At 47.7% G+C, this 16,569-nt stretch overlaps 1 protein-coding gene across 1 annotated transcript in view; it reads left to right on the forward strand.

Annotated features, from left to right (window-relative positions):
- MYH11 (myosin heavy chain 11) overlaps nt 1-16,569 on the forward strand; it is a 123,520-nt gene that overhangs the window by 76,908 nt on the left and 30,043 nt on the right. The window contains exons 10-16 of the mRNA XM_058569970.1: nt 5,276-5,371; nt 7,596-7,714; nt 8,790-8,942; nt 9,856-10,029; nt 11,058-11,231; nt 12,801-12,915; nt 15,279-15,472. Coding sequence (XP_058425953.1) covers nt 5,276-5,371; nt 7,596-7,714; nt 8,790-8,942; nt 9,856-10,029; nt 11,058-11,231; nt 12,801-12,915; nt 15,279-15,472 — 1,025 coding nt within the window. The remainder of the gene's footprint in view (nt 1-5,275; nt 5,372-7,595; nt 7,715-8,789; nt 8,943-9,855; nt 10,030-11,057; nt 11,232-12,800; nt 12,916-15,278; nt 15,473-16,569) is intronic.

Here is a 16,569-nt window from a genome sequence, read left to right on the forward strand (position 1 = left end):
GGAAAATTTCCCTTCCTTCCCACGCCCACGCCCCGTTGGAGCCCCAGAATAGCACAAAGTTGCCGCAATGCAGCGTATGGGGGGCGGGCACTCCTCCCGAGATAACTTGGGACCCAGAAAAAGAAGGTTCCGTGGGTCAGTTGACAAATGGACGGTGTTTGTGGACTTTGGCCAGGGCCCCACGTCAGAGTCCAGTGCTAACAGCATCTTCCTGAATCACATAGGCCCTCCGAGAGTGATTCATTTTATTTGGGACACGAGTCAGTTTTGCTTCTAATCTTTGCTTAAAAAAAAAATACAACTAATGATTAAGTACTTGCTGTGTGCCTGGCATTTGCTTAATCCTCCCTTTTTTTTTTTTTTACGTACCGGGGTGTTCAGCGTAGTTTAGTTAAATAATAAAAAACTGGAACAAACTAAAATGTTGATCAATAGAGGATTTATGAAATTATTGTTTGACCTTATGAAAGAAAACAACAAGGTCTTTTAAATTGTCTTAGAGAAACATTGACTAATGTGGAAATGCTTCTAATATATTTAAAGTAAAGACATCAGGTGCAAAGCAATATGCTAAGTGTTTTATATGCATTACTTAATATCACAGCAACCCTACGAGGTGGCCATTGTTATCCCCAATTTGCAGATGGGGAAACTGAGGCACAGAGGTGTGAAGGAACTTGCCCAAGGACACAGCGATTTGCTGGTGGAGGTGGGACTCACTCTGGGGTCTCGTGGACTCCCAGGCCCCATTTTGTGATTCACTCTGCTCTGTTTTGTCTGTGGGAAGGTGGTTTTTGTTCTTTAAATTCCTTTAAAAATTGATATCAGAACCGAGGTGTGGAAACCGAGGCTAGAAGGAGCCTAGTAGCTTCTAAAATGTAGACTCACGTTGCTGGGCGATAAGTGACAGAGAATCCCACTGTGAGATGGCGTTCCCTTCCCTGCTCCCTTTCAGTTCTGACGACTTTCAAAGAAGGGGCATCAGTTTGGAACCTAATAGGTCTGCAGCCCTCTCTGGCACTTGCTAATTTCCCTTTTAACCACAGAGAGCAGACCCCAGCCTCTTGCTAGAACTTGATAATATTGTTTCTTTTCCCTGTATTTATTTTTATAGTTGCCATCTCCTTATGGCAAGGGCAGCTGATTTTTCACTTAAGCTAGAGAAAGCTTCCTATTAAAGTAAGTCTAAGGAAAGAGAAGTAAGTGGGTGTAAAGAAAAAGGTTAAGTAAATAATAGAGCAGATGGTAGGCAGATAGAGCAGGCGTTAAGATGAGGGCGTGCAAATGACCGGCGCCCGTGGGACGTGGGCAAGACACAGTGTGTATACCACCCCTGGTTACACATCCAGAGCTGCTCCCGACCCTCCACAAAGAGGCCGAAGGAGAATGAGGGGCGTGGGGAGTCAGGCCCCAAGCCCTGGAGCTTCATAAGGCTCCGGGTGACCAGTCCCTGCTGTTTCCAGGAGCTCAGCAAGGGAGAGATACTCATCCCAGGTCACACAGAGAGCTACTGGCAGTATAGGACCGGAATAATAATGACGACATAATAGCAACCAGTGTTTATTGAGCATTGACCCTGTTCAGGTGATATGCATTTAATCCTCAGGATAATCCTATGACGTAGCTGATTCTATGGGCCTTCAGATGGCGGAACAGAGGCCCAGAGAGGCTAATACCTGACTTGAGGTCACACAGCAGCTAAGAACGGGGCCAGGATGTGAATCCCCAGCAGCTAGCTCCAGCGCCCATGCCCTGCAGCCTTCCCAGGGACCGACTAGATCCATCTCTCAGAGTTCAGGCGACTAACGCTGCTTCCGGGTTCCCTCTGTCTTATCGTTGGCAGTATATTTTTATGCATAGGTGGATTTCTACAGCCCTATCCACTCTGGATTTCTGTAAAATCACTAATTGTATGCCCTAGTTATACTATTTCTAATAAATTAGAATAAATACCTAACTATTAAAATTTTTTCAAAGTTCCACATACCACATGACGTCATCCATTCTGTGTACCCCTGGCAGCTCACGTGCCATAGGTGGGGAAACCCTGTTTCCTATTCCTCAGTAATAAGGGTGGCGTATGTTTCCTATGGCTGCGGTAACAAATTACCACAAACTTGGTGGCTTAAAACAACGGAAATTTATTCTCTCCCAGTGCTAGAGGCCAGAAGTCTGAAATCAAGGTGTCGGCAGGGTTAGTTCCTTCTGGAGGTTCTGAGGGAGAATCCTCCCCAGGCCCCTCCTCTTGATTCTATGGCTGCTGGTAACCCTGGGCATTCCTTGGCTTGTAGACGCATCACTCCAATCTCTGCCTCCAGCATCACATTGCCTTGCGCTGTGTGTGTCCTCTCCTCTTCTGTCTGTTATCAAGACACTTGGCATTGGATTTAGCGCCCCCCAGATTAATCCAAGATGATCTTAGCTGAGATCCTTAACTTAATTACATCTGCAAAAATCTTTTTTCCAAATAAGTTCACATTCACAGGTTCCGGATGGACATATCTTTGGGGACCCCCATTCAACCCACTACAGATGGCTCCCACTATTTAGCACCCCCTGGGCCAAGCCCCTTGCTGGCGTCCTCTCTGCTGACCTAAACTTCATGAAGCAGGTACTACTGTTAGCATCTCCATTTTGCAGATAGGGAAACTGAGGCCCAGTGAGGTGAGGCTGGGGCTTTCTAACTCCAGAGTGCCTGCTGTCCGCCACTGCCCCAGACACCCTCACCATTCGTGTGGCCCCTTCCGCTTTGCCACTTTGCTGTCCACCAGCTCTTTCAGCTGGTTTGTCTCTTGTGGCCTGGGTGTGGTGGCCGTTCTTTTGTGATCATGTTATCTATGCCAGGAAGTGCAAACCGCTGGCTCCTGAGCCCACAGGAGAGACTGGCCTCCGCAGCCTTGAGAGTTTTTTTTTTTAATTGGCTCCCAACATTTCAACATGAGTAGATTTCACATAAAAATCTGGGTTTCCATCATCTTTGGAAAAATCAGAAGTCAGGCAGCACTGGGTTTGCCTCCCCCATGGCTGTGATGGGAGAAGCACTTGTCCCCCTTCCGGTGGGGTTATGGCCCCCATGGGTCCCCACAGTCCCCGTCGGTCAGCTTTGTTCATATACACCAGTGGTTCTCAACCAGGGGGGAGGTGGCCCCCCCAGGGGACTTTTGGCCATGTCTAGAGACATTTTTGGTTGTCACAGCTCAGGAAGGGGGACACTACTGACATCTAGTGGTTAGAGACCAGGGATGCTGCTGAACATCCTGCAGTGATGCACAGGACAGCCCCACGATGAAGAATGATCTGGCCCCAAATGTCAGTGGTGCCGAGGTTGAGAAGCCCTGAGTTAGACTGCTTCCCCGGGCTCTGCGGGCACTGCAGCAATCCCTAGTTTAGACCTGGAGTTTAAAAACTGTGAGCGTAGGGCCGGCCCCGTGGCTTGGCGGTTAAATGTGCACGCTCCGCTGCTGGCGGCCCGGGTTCGGATCCCAGGCGCGCACCGACACACCGCTTCTCTGGCCACGCTGCAGTCGCGTCCCATGTACAGCAACTAGAAGGATGTGCAGCTATGACATATAACTATCTACTGGGGCTTTAGGGGGGGAAAACAAAACAAACAAACAAAAAAAACTGTGAGCGTAGCCCTTGACAGTGTACAAAGGCCCTTTCATAGACGTTATTGTTAAAAGAAACTGCCTTAGCCATGTCCTGTCAACAGCAGCTTTGTTCATTTTGGGGGGAAGAGTTTCTGCAATGGTAAGAAGGAGCAGATGGGTGGATCATCAGCCAGCAGCTGGGCCTTTCTCCTGCTGAGCTGGGCCAGAGTCCCTAAGGTGTGAGGGCAGCTGTTGTGAAGGGCTGATATCCCTAGTCTAGCCTGAAGAACCAGAGAAGGTTAGGATCTCTACTCTTTGTTCCTAGAACACAGTGATTTCTTCTTGGAAATCCTAGGTGATTTGCACCTGAGTTAATCTAAAGCCAAGTATTTGCATTAATCGATCCTTCATCCGTCCATCCTCCATCTATCCATTTATCCAACCATCCATTCATCCATCAATCCATCCATCCATTATCCATCCATTGATTCATTCATTCATCATTCCATCTTCCATCCATCATCTCCATCGTCCATCTTCCATCCATCTCCCTCCTTGTCCATGTGAGTCTGGATCCTGGACTAGGCTTTGGGAATGCAAAGATGATAGGACAGTCCTCCACTCTCTAGTAACTCATGGTTCTTCTGGGGATTTCAGATACAGAAATCATTTTAACAATGACAGGGGCTGAGTATGGAGTCAGAAGGGGTCCAAGGGTCTGGGAACACAATGTTTTATCTGGAGACACCTGGATAACAAGTGGGAGAAAATTTCCCCCTTCTTCATCCTAACATGAGCATCTTGCACATCCAGCCAGTGTATGTTAGGAAGCATAGGTTTTTTTTTTTAAATACCTTTTATTGACATATAATGTATATTTAGAAAATTGTATATGTCATAAGTGTACAGTTTGATGAATTTTTATAAACTGAACACACCTGTGCAACTATCACCCATTTTAAGTAAGAGAATACCACCAGCCCCCCAAGAGCTCCCTCATGCCTCTTCCAGTAGCTTCCCCCAAACAAGGATAACCATTATCCTGACTTCTAACAGCATAGTTTTGCCTTTTCTTGAACTTTCTATAAATGAACTTATATAGTATGCACTTGTTTGCATTTGGTGTCTTTTGTTCCGCATTTGTGTTTTGCAAGATACAACAATTTTGTTGTTCGTAGTTGTAAATCATTCATTCTCCTTGCTATATAGCAGGAATTGACAAACATGTTCTCTAAAGGGCCAGATAGTAAATATTTTAGCCTTTGTGGGCCATACAGTCTCTGTCACAACTGTTCAACTCTGCCATCATAGCATGCAAACAGCTATAGACAATATATAAGTGAATGAGTGTGGCCATGTTCCAATAAAACTTTATTAACAATGGCAGGCAGTGGGCCGAATTTGGTCCATGGGCTGCAGTTTGCCAACCCCGCCGCATAGTATTCCATTGCAGCACAGGGCTTTTCGCAACCATCTGAAAGTATTCTGCTCCCCCCTGGCCAGTTTTTCTCCTCCGTTAGCAGGGAGTTGGGGTGGCTTGGCTTTCTCCTCAAAGCTCAGGATTGAATCTCTTTAGGGGAAAGAGGTAGGCTAGTCTCGGTCTCCAGTGACTTTGAGACTCCAAATCCCCAGACCACCTTGGTGTTGATGTCTGTGTCTTGTCTGCTCTTCTCTCCTCACCTCAGCCATATTGAGGGTGGTGTCGTCCGTTCTGCAGCTTGGAAATATTGTCTTCAAGAAGGAGAGAAACACAGACCAGGCGTCCATGCCGGATAACACAGGTACCTGTCGCCTTTTCGCCGTAACTGACGACTTGGGGGACGAGAGGAGGGTCACATTCAGCCTTTGGTTATTTTCTGGATGAGAGTATCTGGGTATCAACAGGGGCTAGACTAGGTTATTACACTGACTTCACTCTTTTTTCAAGCTTTTCACAGCCAAAGATCCTACTGTGGGAAATTCTTGAATCAGAGTGTGGAGGGAAAGAAACTAATAATTTTAGGTCACACAGGACCCTTAGGGAGCATCAATTCTAAAACCCCCCACTCATTTGTTTTGTTAAACAAGTATTTCTGAGCACCTGCTGTATGCCAGGCACTGGGATACAGCAGGAAAGAACACGGGAACAGCCCCATTTCATATGGCACATATGGCTTCTTTGGGGAGACCTCATGTCCCTGAAAATAGGGTTGCCAGATAAAATACTGGATGCCCAGTTAAACTTGAGTTTCAGATAAACAACAAACTTTATTTTGGTGAGGAAGATTGTCCCTGAGCTAACATCTGTGCCCATCTTCCTCTGTTTTGTATGTGGGATGCTGCCACAGCATGGCTTGATGAGCACTGTAGGTCCGTGCCTGGGATCCAAATCTGTGAACTTGGGCCGCTGAAGCAGAGCGTGCGAATTAACCACTATGCCACTAGGCCAGCCCTCAATAAACACTTTTTATTATAAGTATGTCCTAGACAACATTTGAGACATAATTATACTAAAAAAGTGTTTGTTTATTGGAAATTGAAGTTTAACTGGGCATCTTGTATTTTTTTCCCTAAATCTCACCTGCAAATAAGCAGTGTTTTGTGTTATGAAAAGATCACTTGGCTTTTCCATACCTGCTGGTGGCTGAGCGGAAAGGATAACTAAGGTTCCCAACTCGTCCACCTGTGGCCTCAACACCCCCCAGGGCGTATACTGTGTATACTGCAAGCTTCCTGGAGCGTACTCCCCGTTAGACCTGTCAATTGTTTCTGTGGGTTACACCCCAAATATGGCACGTTAAAGGAATCCTCACTCTGAGGAGAGACCTTCAGGAAAGAGAAACCAAAAAACACCTTTTCAAAGAGATGGAGGGAAAAAAATGCTAAAACCACTCTATTTGTTGCTCACTTTTCACGTGCAAACCATTGTGCAACCCTAGTCTTCACGTAAAAGAAGCAGCTAATGGTGGATTAATATTATTTTTAGAAAAAGTTTTTAAATACAGAAATACATACATTATAACAAGAGCCCACGTGCCCACCATCCAGGATTGACATCTGTGAATATTTTCTAATACCTTGTCTTTAAAATGAAACAAAATGGTATACATAACACTGACATCCCTTGTTCTCCAGGGGAGCCACCACGGTACTTTCTACACACCCTTCCAGTCTTTTCTTTATACTTTCACACACATGGATCTCAACAATATCTAATGTTGCCTTGTGAGTGTGTCTTTAATTTACAGAAGGGATGTCACACTATAGGCAACATTCTGCAACTTGTTTCTTTTACTCTGTACTCACCATTGTCTAGATCAGGGTTCTCAACAGTCGCACCCCCCAGTGTGACAACCAAAACTGTCCCCAGACATTGCCATATGTCCCATGGGGGCAAAATCATCCCCAGCTGATAACCACTGTTCTGGCTAGAAAGAGAAAAAGAGAGGTCATTCCTTTAACCGCTGTTGGGTATCCTGTCTTAGGGAAATACCATGATATATTTGTTCCCATATTAATGGACATTTAAGTTTCCAATACTTTGCCACTACAAACAATGCTGCAATACATATCTTGGAATAGTGGGACAAATGTTGATTGAATGGTTAACTATCTGTCAGACGCTTCACATACCTTACCTCATTCAATCCCGTTGACAACCCAACATGATACCAAATAGATAACCCCTTTTACAAGCCGAGAAAAGCAAGACTCTGGGAAGTTCAATAGCTTTTCTAAAATCACATGTCCAGGAAGGGGGAAGGGGGCAAGGACTTGACCCTAAGCCCCCAGTTGGGGTGTGCCTCAATCCTGCCCCCGTCATTGCCTCTTAGCAGAACATTGGGGCTGAGGTCACTAATGACAGTGGTCTTGAGGACTCTTTCATGCTGTGCTCGCTACCATCGTGCTCCGTCTCTCCAAGAAAAACCAGTGTATACACAGATCACAAAAATCCCATGTGGTGTGCCTTCCTTCCCAAGCCTTCTCTTTTTTGATACACTTAATATGCTTCTTTTCTCCATCCAGCTGCTCAGAAAGTTTGCCACCTCATGGGAATGAATGTGACGGATTTCACCAGATCCATCCTGACTCCACGTATCAAAGTTGGACGGGATGTGGTACAGAAAGCTCAGACAAAAGAACAGGTAATGATGTACTTGCCTTTTATTCCCGCACTTACCATTTATTCCTGCAGAGCCTTCCATCCGTCTGTCCATCCATCCAACCATCTAGCCATCCATTCATCCATCTATCCATCCATCTATTCATAGCCATCCATCCACCCATCCATCTGTCCCTCCATCACCTATCCGTCCATCCATTCATCAATTCATCCATACACCCATCCATCCATACATTCATCCATCTATCCATCCATCTGTTCATAGCCATCCATCCACTCATCCATCTGTCCATCCATCACCTATCCATCCATCTATTCATCAGTTCATCCATACACCCATCCATCCATTCATCCATCTATCCATCTGTCCATCGATCCATCCATGTATTCATCCATCCATCCATTGATCTTATTATTCATCTATCCATCCCTTTATCCCTCATCTATCCAATACTAGAATATTCTAAGTTCCATGTCAGGTTTCGAAGATACAATACTGACCAAGAACAGCAGAGTCCCTCACTCATGACCTCATCTTGATCTCTTAATTGTAGATACGAGGTCTGATCTAAGAGATTGATCTTTGAATTTTTCCCCCCAAAGCCCCAGTGCATAGTTGTGTATCCTAGTTGTACGTCACTCTCGTTGCTCTATGTGGAATGCTGCCTCAGCATGGCTTGATGAGTGGTGGGTAGGTCTGTGCCCAGGATGTGAACCGGCGAATCCCGGGCCACCAAAGTGGAGCACGTGAACTGCTATGCCACCGGGCCGGGCCCAGAGACTTATCTTTGGAAATGACCCTTTCTAGAGGCGGGACTGGCCACCTCTAAATGATCCCTGGGATGAAACAGGCTCCACTCTGTTCCAGGTCCCTCTGACAGGAAGTGTTTACTTATCCACACGGTCATTCCTTAGGTCTGACCACTCTGTCCCTTACTGCTACTTTTCTCCTGGTTGTAGAGATGGGGTAATTTCCTTTGTTTGTTTGTTTTTTAAGGATTACAGGTAGGGGGAGAATAAAAATCTGAGCCACCAGCCAGGCTCATGTGAAAACGCAGCCCACCGGGAATAACTGTGTTCCCTCACTGCCCCTGCAGGCGGACTTTGCCGTAGAGGCTCTGGCCAAGGCCACTTATGAGCGCCTTTTCCGCTGGATACTCACCCGTGTGAACAAAGCCTTGGACAAGACCCATCGGCAAGGGGCTTCGTTCCTGGGGATCCTGGATATCGCTGGATTTGAGATCTTTGAGGTACAGCTTGGTGGGATCACGACAGCCACGGTCTTGGTTCTCTGGGATGAAGCTTCCTCTTGGAGAAATCGTTATTTTGGAGAAAGGCAGGCAGATGGCTGCTGTAGGGTGGGAAGCTGTCTACTTAAGGTTAAATTCTTGAGGGTGTAAGAGACAGAAATCCAACAGGGAATGTACCAGTTTGTGAAACTGAGAAGGCCAGAGATACAGCTGGATCCAACAGGCAGGACAGGATCTCCTGCCATCTCCCTCTCTCTACCTTCCTCCACATTGGCTCCATTCCCTCATGGTGGGAGGCTCTTCCCTCATGGTGGCAAGATGGCTGCCACAGCTGCAACCCTGGCAGATCCAACCAGTTTCAACTCTTTCCAACAGTTCCAACCAAAATCTTGGAATTGAGTCTTATTGACTCTTACTCACCTGTGTTGGATCCCATGGTCACCTCAGAGCCCAGCACTGTTTTCAGGGTCTTGCAGTACTTCATGTAGCATAAACATGGCTAATGGATCCCACCCCCATGGGTTGGAGGGAAGTTCTCAGTGAAAGGGAAGGTCTTGAGATTGACAGATATTCCAAAACATACCTACTGTGGAATTACTCCCTCTCTGAGCCTCAGCGTCCACATCTGCAAAATGGGAGTGATAAAATACCTTACATGGTATTCTATCCATAGATCATTGTGCAGATGAAGGAGATAAGCATCCTTAAAACAAGGCGATGAGAATAGCGAGCGCTTGTGAACTCTAGACAGCCTTTGTTGGGGTCTGCACCCTCTCTGGGCGCTGAAATGGCAGAGCAGACTCTTGTGGAAAGGCTGTCAGGCCATGGGGCTTTCTCCAGGGTGGAGCTTCCGCGGGACCCCCTGTTCTCTGACCTCCGTGCTCACTGGGCCGCCCCGGTGTCGTATGCTCAGGTGAACTCGTTCGAGCAGCTCTGCATCAACTACACCAACGAGAAGCTGCAGCAGCTCTTCAACCACACCATGTTCATCCTGGAGCAGGAGGAGTACCAGCGCGAGGGCATCGAGTGGAACTTCATCGACTTCGGGCTGGACCTACAGCCCTGCATCGAGCTCATCGAGCGGCCGGTGAGGGCCTGCCACACAGGCGCTTGCGCGGTGGCCGTGTTCAGCCGGCACGGGACCCTGCCCTCTCCACGTGTGCTCCGCGTCCCCCATCCCCGAGTCCTGTGCACTCAATCGCACTTTCCCTTAACGCACATTTTAATAGCAAAGGCATTTTCCTTCTTTATTTCTCCTTCCCTCTTTCCCTTCCTTTCTCCCATTCCTTCATTCCCTTCCCCTCTCTCCCATTCCTTCATTCCCTTCCCCCCTCCCATTCATTCATTCTCCCTCCCTCGCTCCCATTCATTCATTCCCTTTCTCCCATTCATTCATTCCCTTCCCCTCTCTCCCATTCATTCGTTCCTTGCCCCTCTCTCCCATTCATTCATTCCCTTCCTCTCTCTCCCATTCATCTTTCCCTTTCCCTCTCTCCCATTCGTTCATTCCCTTCCCCTCTCTCCCGTTCATTCATTCCCAAGGGCACAGGTCTTTGTTTTGTTCATTGATGCATCCCAAACTCCTAGAACCTCTGGTAAGAACAATGTGGGGAATGACTTAGGGAGGCCTGCTTTGCACAGAGCAGTCAAGAAACGCTTCTCTGATTTGAGTCCCAAAAGTGGAAACTGTTCCAGCGGAGCGAATGGCCTGTGTAAATTTGGCGATGCTCTTGACACCTTAGTTTAGACTGTCTCAGCCACAAGGAAGCGCTTTACTAGAAGGAACCCTGAGGTGAATTTATATGTAAAGCAACGAATTCTTTTGCAAGAAGTGAGATCTTTGTGATGTTATGTGTGTGCTGCCCACTAGAGGGCAGCAGCAAACATATGTCCTGTTGGTGCCGGCCCTTCCATCCCCAGTGCTGGTCCCTTGGACACAGTAATTTGAGTATAGATTTCGGGGGAACGGAGGGAAGGACATAAATCCATCTTTATATGTAGGCAGATGTGGTAATAGGGCTAGGGGGCTGCCTATGCATGTGTTTGGGTGGCCAGCTCCTGCTGGCGAGCCTGAGGCCTTGCTGTGATCCTGCCTACCCTACTTGTCTCCCACAGAACAACCCTCCAGGTGTGTTGGCCCTGCTGGACGAGGAGTGCTGGTTCCCCAAAGCCACAGACAAGTCCTTCGTGGAGAAGCTGTGTACGGAGCAAGGCAACCACCCCAAGTTTCAGAAACCCAAGCAGCTCAAGGATAAAACCGAGTTCTCCATCATCCACTACGCTGGGAAGGTACCAGTCACAGGCCCCAGGGCTCTCTGTGTCCCGGGGGCCCCAGGCGGGATGCTCAGAGTAGGAACAACTTGGGAATGGCAGAACCCAGAGGCGTCTGGTGTAAATCAAATCCCAACCAAGTTCTGTGTGTGCTTTGTCTAAGCATCTGCAAAGAACAAGATATGTACGTATTAGCCTCTCTAATATATTCCAACCATGGCGGCCAGGCAGTTCTTTCTTGTATAGACTCCAAATCTTTCCTGCTATAAATTACACCCAACAGGAAGGGCCAACGGGAATAGGGTGGCCAATAAACTCACTCTTGGGTCCAACAAGAATCTCCCTTAATGCGGTCTTGGATTTGCCATCGCCGGCCTGTGCTCCAGGGACATCTGTAATGGTTGTCATCATCATCATCATCTTCTCCTCCTCCTTCTCCTCCTTTATCGTCATCATCATCATGTGATGGCTATAAATATACAGGACCTTCCCCTATGGCTCCTGAGGGTCTTGGATAATGTAGGAAAGGCATAGCTGAGCCTGGCTTACAGAACCTTAGGATATTTTATTGACTCCCCAGTATCCCAGATGCATCAGGGGGACATGCATTTGTTTTGCCCTAAGCTAGGGATGGGCAAATTGCAGCCCATGCACCAAATCTGGCCCACACCCTGTTTTTGTAAATAAAGTTTTATTGGCACACAGCCATGCCCATTCCTTCACATATTGTCCATGGCTGCTTTTGTGCTACAACGGCAGAGTTGGGTGGTTGTAACAGAGACCACATGGCCCACAAAGATGAAAATATTTACTATCTAGGCCTTTTACCAAAAAAAAATTGCCAACTCCTACCCTATACTCAAGGGAGTATATGTTTGTTTTCTTAACTACGTAAAGGGAATGCTTTTTTTCCCCCACTTTACAAGCATTTTTTTTTTTTCAGTCTCCTCTCAGATCAGGCCTGGCCATCACCATAACAACCCACATCCCATAATAACCCACTAGAGAGCTATTTTACCAGTTCCTTCCACTTCACAGTCATAATAATAAAATTAAAGCTTTGGTCACTGTCAGTGTTCAAGGTGGGAATTTAAATAGCCATATATGTCCTTTTCCTGTACATCCATATATCAAAATCTCCATCATCAGAGAGGGGAAAGAGGTCCCCAAATTGAATTTACAGACTAGAATTGTTGTCAAGCTTTCTCTGGATGGGAAGAGAACTTTGGGTGTGAGGGAGGGTATTCGCCATCAGCAAAGCTCTTCACCTTTTGGAACTCACAGGCATCATTCTGGGCTCTGGAGAAAGAAGGCTGCCAGAGAAGGCTTGCTAGGAGAAGGCAAGGAATAGAGATGAGGCCTTGCCAGCGATGGCTACCGTTGGCTGATGCCCAACTGTGCAGGGCCCTTTAAAATACTGATCTGTTGGTCTCTTCATTGGTGTTTGTGGATTCCCATCATGGTGGCCACTAATGTCGTTTCCTCTCTGACTTCGGAAGATCCGGGAGGGAAACGGGAGGACTCAGGCCCTGCCCTTAGTGTGTGACTAAAGCAAGAGCACCTGATCCACGAGGTGGTCCTTGGCAGGTGGACTACAATGCGAGTGCCTGGCTGACCAAGAACATGGACCCGCTGAATGACAATGTGACGTCCCTCCTCAACGCCTCCTCAGACAAGTTCATGGCCGACCTGTGGAAGGACGGTAAGGCCCTGCCCGCTGGAGCAGGAGGACTGGACACCCAGAGTCCTCCGCCTCCTTCCGGCTGCCCCTGATTCCCACGCCTGTTCCCAGGAGTGGAAGACCTGTGTGGGGGTGGGGAGGGGGCAACGTTGTCAGGTGCTAGTGACGTCTTGTTGACACGTTCCTGAGTGGTGACTCCTGAGACTCTCAACCCCACGCCTGGACCCCAGAGAGAAGGTCTTGAGATCAGGGCAATGATGGAGGAAATAGTGAGTTAGAGTTCCCCCATCTGGAGTCTGAAAGACTTAACTTCAGTCTCATCTCTGCTGTGTACTAGCTGTGTGATCTTGGACAAGTCACTTGACTTCGCTAAGCTTTAGTGTCCTCATGAGTAAAACCAGGAAAATAATAATAGTCTCCACCTCTCCTAGGATTATTGTGAAGGCAAAATCAGAGTAGGGCTCAAGCTTGAGAATGCCTCAGGATCACGTACAGGGCTTGTTAAAACTCAGATCGCTGGGCCCCATCCCCGGAGGGTCTGGCTCAGCAGGTCTGGGTGGGACCTAAGAATCTGCATTTCCAGCAAGTTCCCAGGTGATGCTGATGCTACTGGTCCGGAGACCACACTTTGGTTTCCTCTGAAGACTAGTGAAGAGAGAATCCGTGTGAGGTGCTGGGTCCACTGTAGGGGCTCAGTACATGTCGGCTGTTGTAATGACTGTTAGTGATGGTGGAGTTTGCTGCTTTTGTTCCTGGACCTCAGTGACCACAGCAGATTTTGTCCCTGGCACAGAACCTGTGAGCCTGGCACTTACAGGACTGGCTGCCCTTGTTTTAGGCATCAGGGTCACTGTGCCAACCGTCTGCCAGGCCCAGGGATAGGGTAACAGCATCTCACCCTGGGTCTGCCTCACCCTGGGACTCTTGATGAACTCAGCACGGCACTTCCCTCAAGGAGCCCACAGTCTTAAGGGAGACACAGACAAGCAAAGAAATGATTACACAGAGTCTAATCAAGTACAAGGAGCAGAAATGGTGCAGTGTAATGCCGGCGGGGTTGAACTCGCTATCACCATCAACCAACTGGATATAATTGACATCTATAGACGATTTTGTCCAACAACAGCAGAATACACATTCTTCTCAAGCTCACGTGGAGCATTCACCAAGAGACACCACATTCTGGGCCATAAAACACACCTTAACAAATTTAAAAGAACAGAAATCATATAGTGTCTGCTCTCAGACCACCATGGAATTTAACTAACTAAATTAAATCAATAACAGAAAGATAACTGGAAAATCCCAAAATACTTGGAGATTAAACACCACACTTCTAAATAACACATAGGTCAAAAAACTTATTTTTGATTTCCTCAAGAGATTGAGAAATTGTTAATTTTCTCAAAGAGAAACTAATAAGAATTTTGAACTAAATGAAAATGAAAACACAACTTATAAACATTTGTGGGTTGCAGCAAAAGCAGTACTTCAAGGGAAATTTATAGCAATGCCAGTGTGTTGGGCTTGGTATGTGTAGCACCCGCTGGGCTGGTGGGAGTCTCTCATTCTGTTCTGAAAGAAAAAGAATCTTGGTGGTGGTGGTAGTAATAATAATAATAATAATAATTATAATTATTATTATAATAACCTTCTGCCTGGAATATTCTTTCCCTAGATATCTACCTGATCACTTGCTCACTTCTTTCTGGTCTCTGCTCAAATATCAACTTATCAGAGAGACAACCCATCACTCTCTTTTCCCCCTTAACCCTGCTTTATCTTTTCAAGCACCCCTCACCACCCAAAATATTGTATGCTTATGTATGTGATCATTGTCTGTCTCCTTCTGTTAGAACATCCATAGAATATGAGTTGGGCTGGGGGGACACAGAGTCCCCCTGGCACATAGTAGGTTCTCAATAAATATTTGTTGGTGGATGAAGGATTGAAGGTGGGCAGGGAGGTAAGCACTTTACATGCCCTATTCACTTATTCCTGCCCTAGGAGGTTGATGCTGTTATTACCTCCATTTTATAGAAGGAGAAACCGAGGCACAAAATGGCGCCATGGTCAAGGCAGTGGCAAGAGCAGGATTGACTCCCAGGTCTCTGTGACAATCTTAGAGAGAATTTGTTCTTTCTGTCACTCAGGAGCTCTCAGGATTTCCCAAATAGACAATACCTGGAAAGCAATCCCTGCTGTGCCTCCCCTTATCCACTGCTGGAGGAAGGCAATGGCTGGCAGAGGAAGGAATGGGGCCGGTGCCCGCCAAGAGGGAGCAGGGGACCTGCAGTCTCCACCCTCCAGGCCTGGTCCTCTGGCCTGTGTGGGGGTGGAGGGCCCCCGACCAGAGGCTGATGCTGCCCTTATGTGCCCCACAGTGGACCGCATCGTGGGGCTGGACCAGATGGCCAAGATGACGGAGAGCTCGCTGCCCAGCGCCTCCAAGACCAAGAAGGGCATGTTCCGCACGGTAGGGCAGCTGTACAAAGAGCAGCTGGGGAAGCTGATGACCACGCTGCGCAACACCACACCCAACTTTGTGCGCTGCATCATCCCCAACCACGAGAAGAGGGTGAGGCACTTGCGCAGCTCCTTGATGGTCAGGGGACTGCAGGGAAGGGGAGGCAGACTGGGGAGAGGGGCAGGAGGAAAGCCTGACCGCCCACCCCGAGGGCTCCATCTGACATGGCCGGAAGGTGGTCTGATTTGATACCCAGTCACCATCCTGGAGGAAAAAAATGGCAATGGAGGAGGGGAGAATGTATCCAGAGACTTGCAGCCCTGGAGTTGCTGCACAGCGTATCTAATCCCTCGTCCATCCATTATTCCAGTTAACATTTACTGAGCTCCACCTGTGCCATGTGCTGGAGGGACAATGCTGGATAAATTGTAGTCTTTGCCTGCAAGTTTCTTATAATCTAGTGCAGGGATGCTCAGCTGGGGGCAGCTGTGCCCCCCCCCCCGGGGACACTTGGCTATGTCTGGAGACATTTTTGGTTGTCATAACTGGGAGGGGGCTGCTACTGGCATCCAGTGCATAGAGGCCAGGGATGCTGCTAAACATCCTCCAGGGCACAAGCTGATAACCATGATGTAATGTGAGATAGTGTAAATTATGAGAACACCAGACAGCCGGGGCTCACAGTCCAGCCACAGGGCTCAGAGAGAGCTGCTTAGAGAATGTGAACTTGAAGAATGAGTAGGCATCAACTTGGTGAGGGCGGGGCAGAGTGAGGGGGACATCCTAGGCAGAGGGACCAGTAAAACAAAAGTGTGAAGGTGAGAAATGAAGGGTCTTGGCAAGAAAATGCTGGGTAGGTGGTTTCATGTTGATGCATAATGGTGTGAGGCAGGGATCAGGGATAGATGAGGCTGAATCAGCAGGCGGGGGCTAGATCATGGAGTTCCTTGTGGATTGACCAGAGCTTGGCCTTCCTTCTATAGGATGCCATTAGGGGCATTTAAAAGCAAGGGTATGTCACAATCAGATTTACATTTTGGAAACCAAATGAGGGGTTGGAGGAGAGAGGCAGGATGGGGGTGGGAAGCCCAGGTAGGAGGCTGTGGTGGTTGTCTGGGCAGGAGAAGATGGTGGCAAAGGGATGGTAGTGACAATGGCCAGTGGAGAGAAGTGGGTGGACTGGGAAATATTTGGGAGGTAGGAGCTAG

The sequence above is a fragment of the Diceros bicornis genome, chromosome 26, assembly GCF_020826845.1.
Source record: "Diceros bicornis minor isolate mBicDic1 chromosome 26, mDicBic1.mat.cur, whole genome shotgun sequence".
Taxonomy (NCBI): domain Eukaryota; kingdom Metazoa; phylum Chordata; class Mammalia; order Perissodactyla; family Rhinocerotidae; genus Diceros; species Diceros bicornis.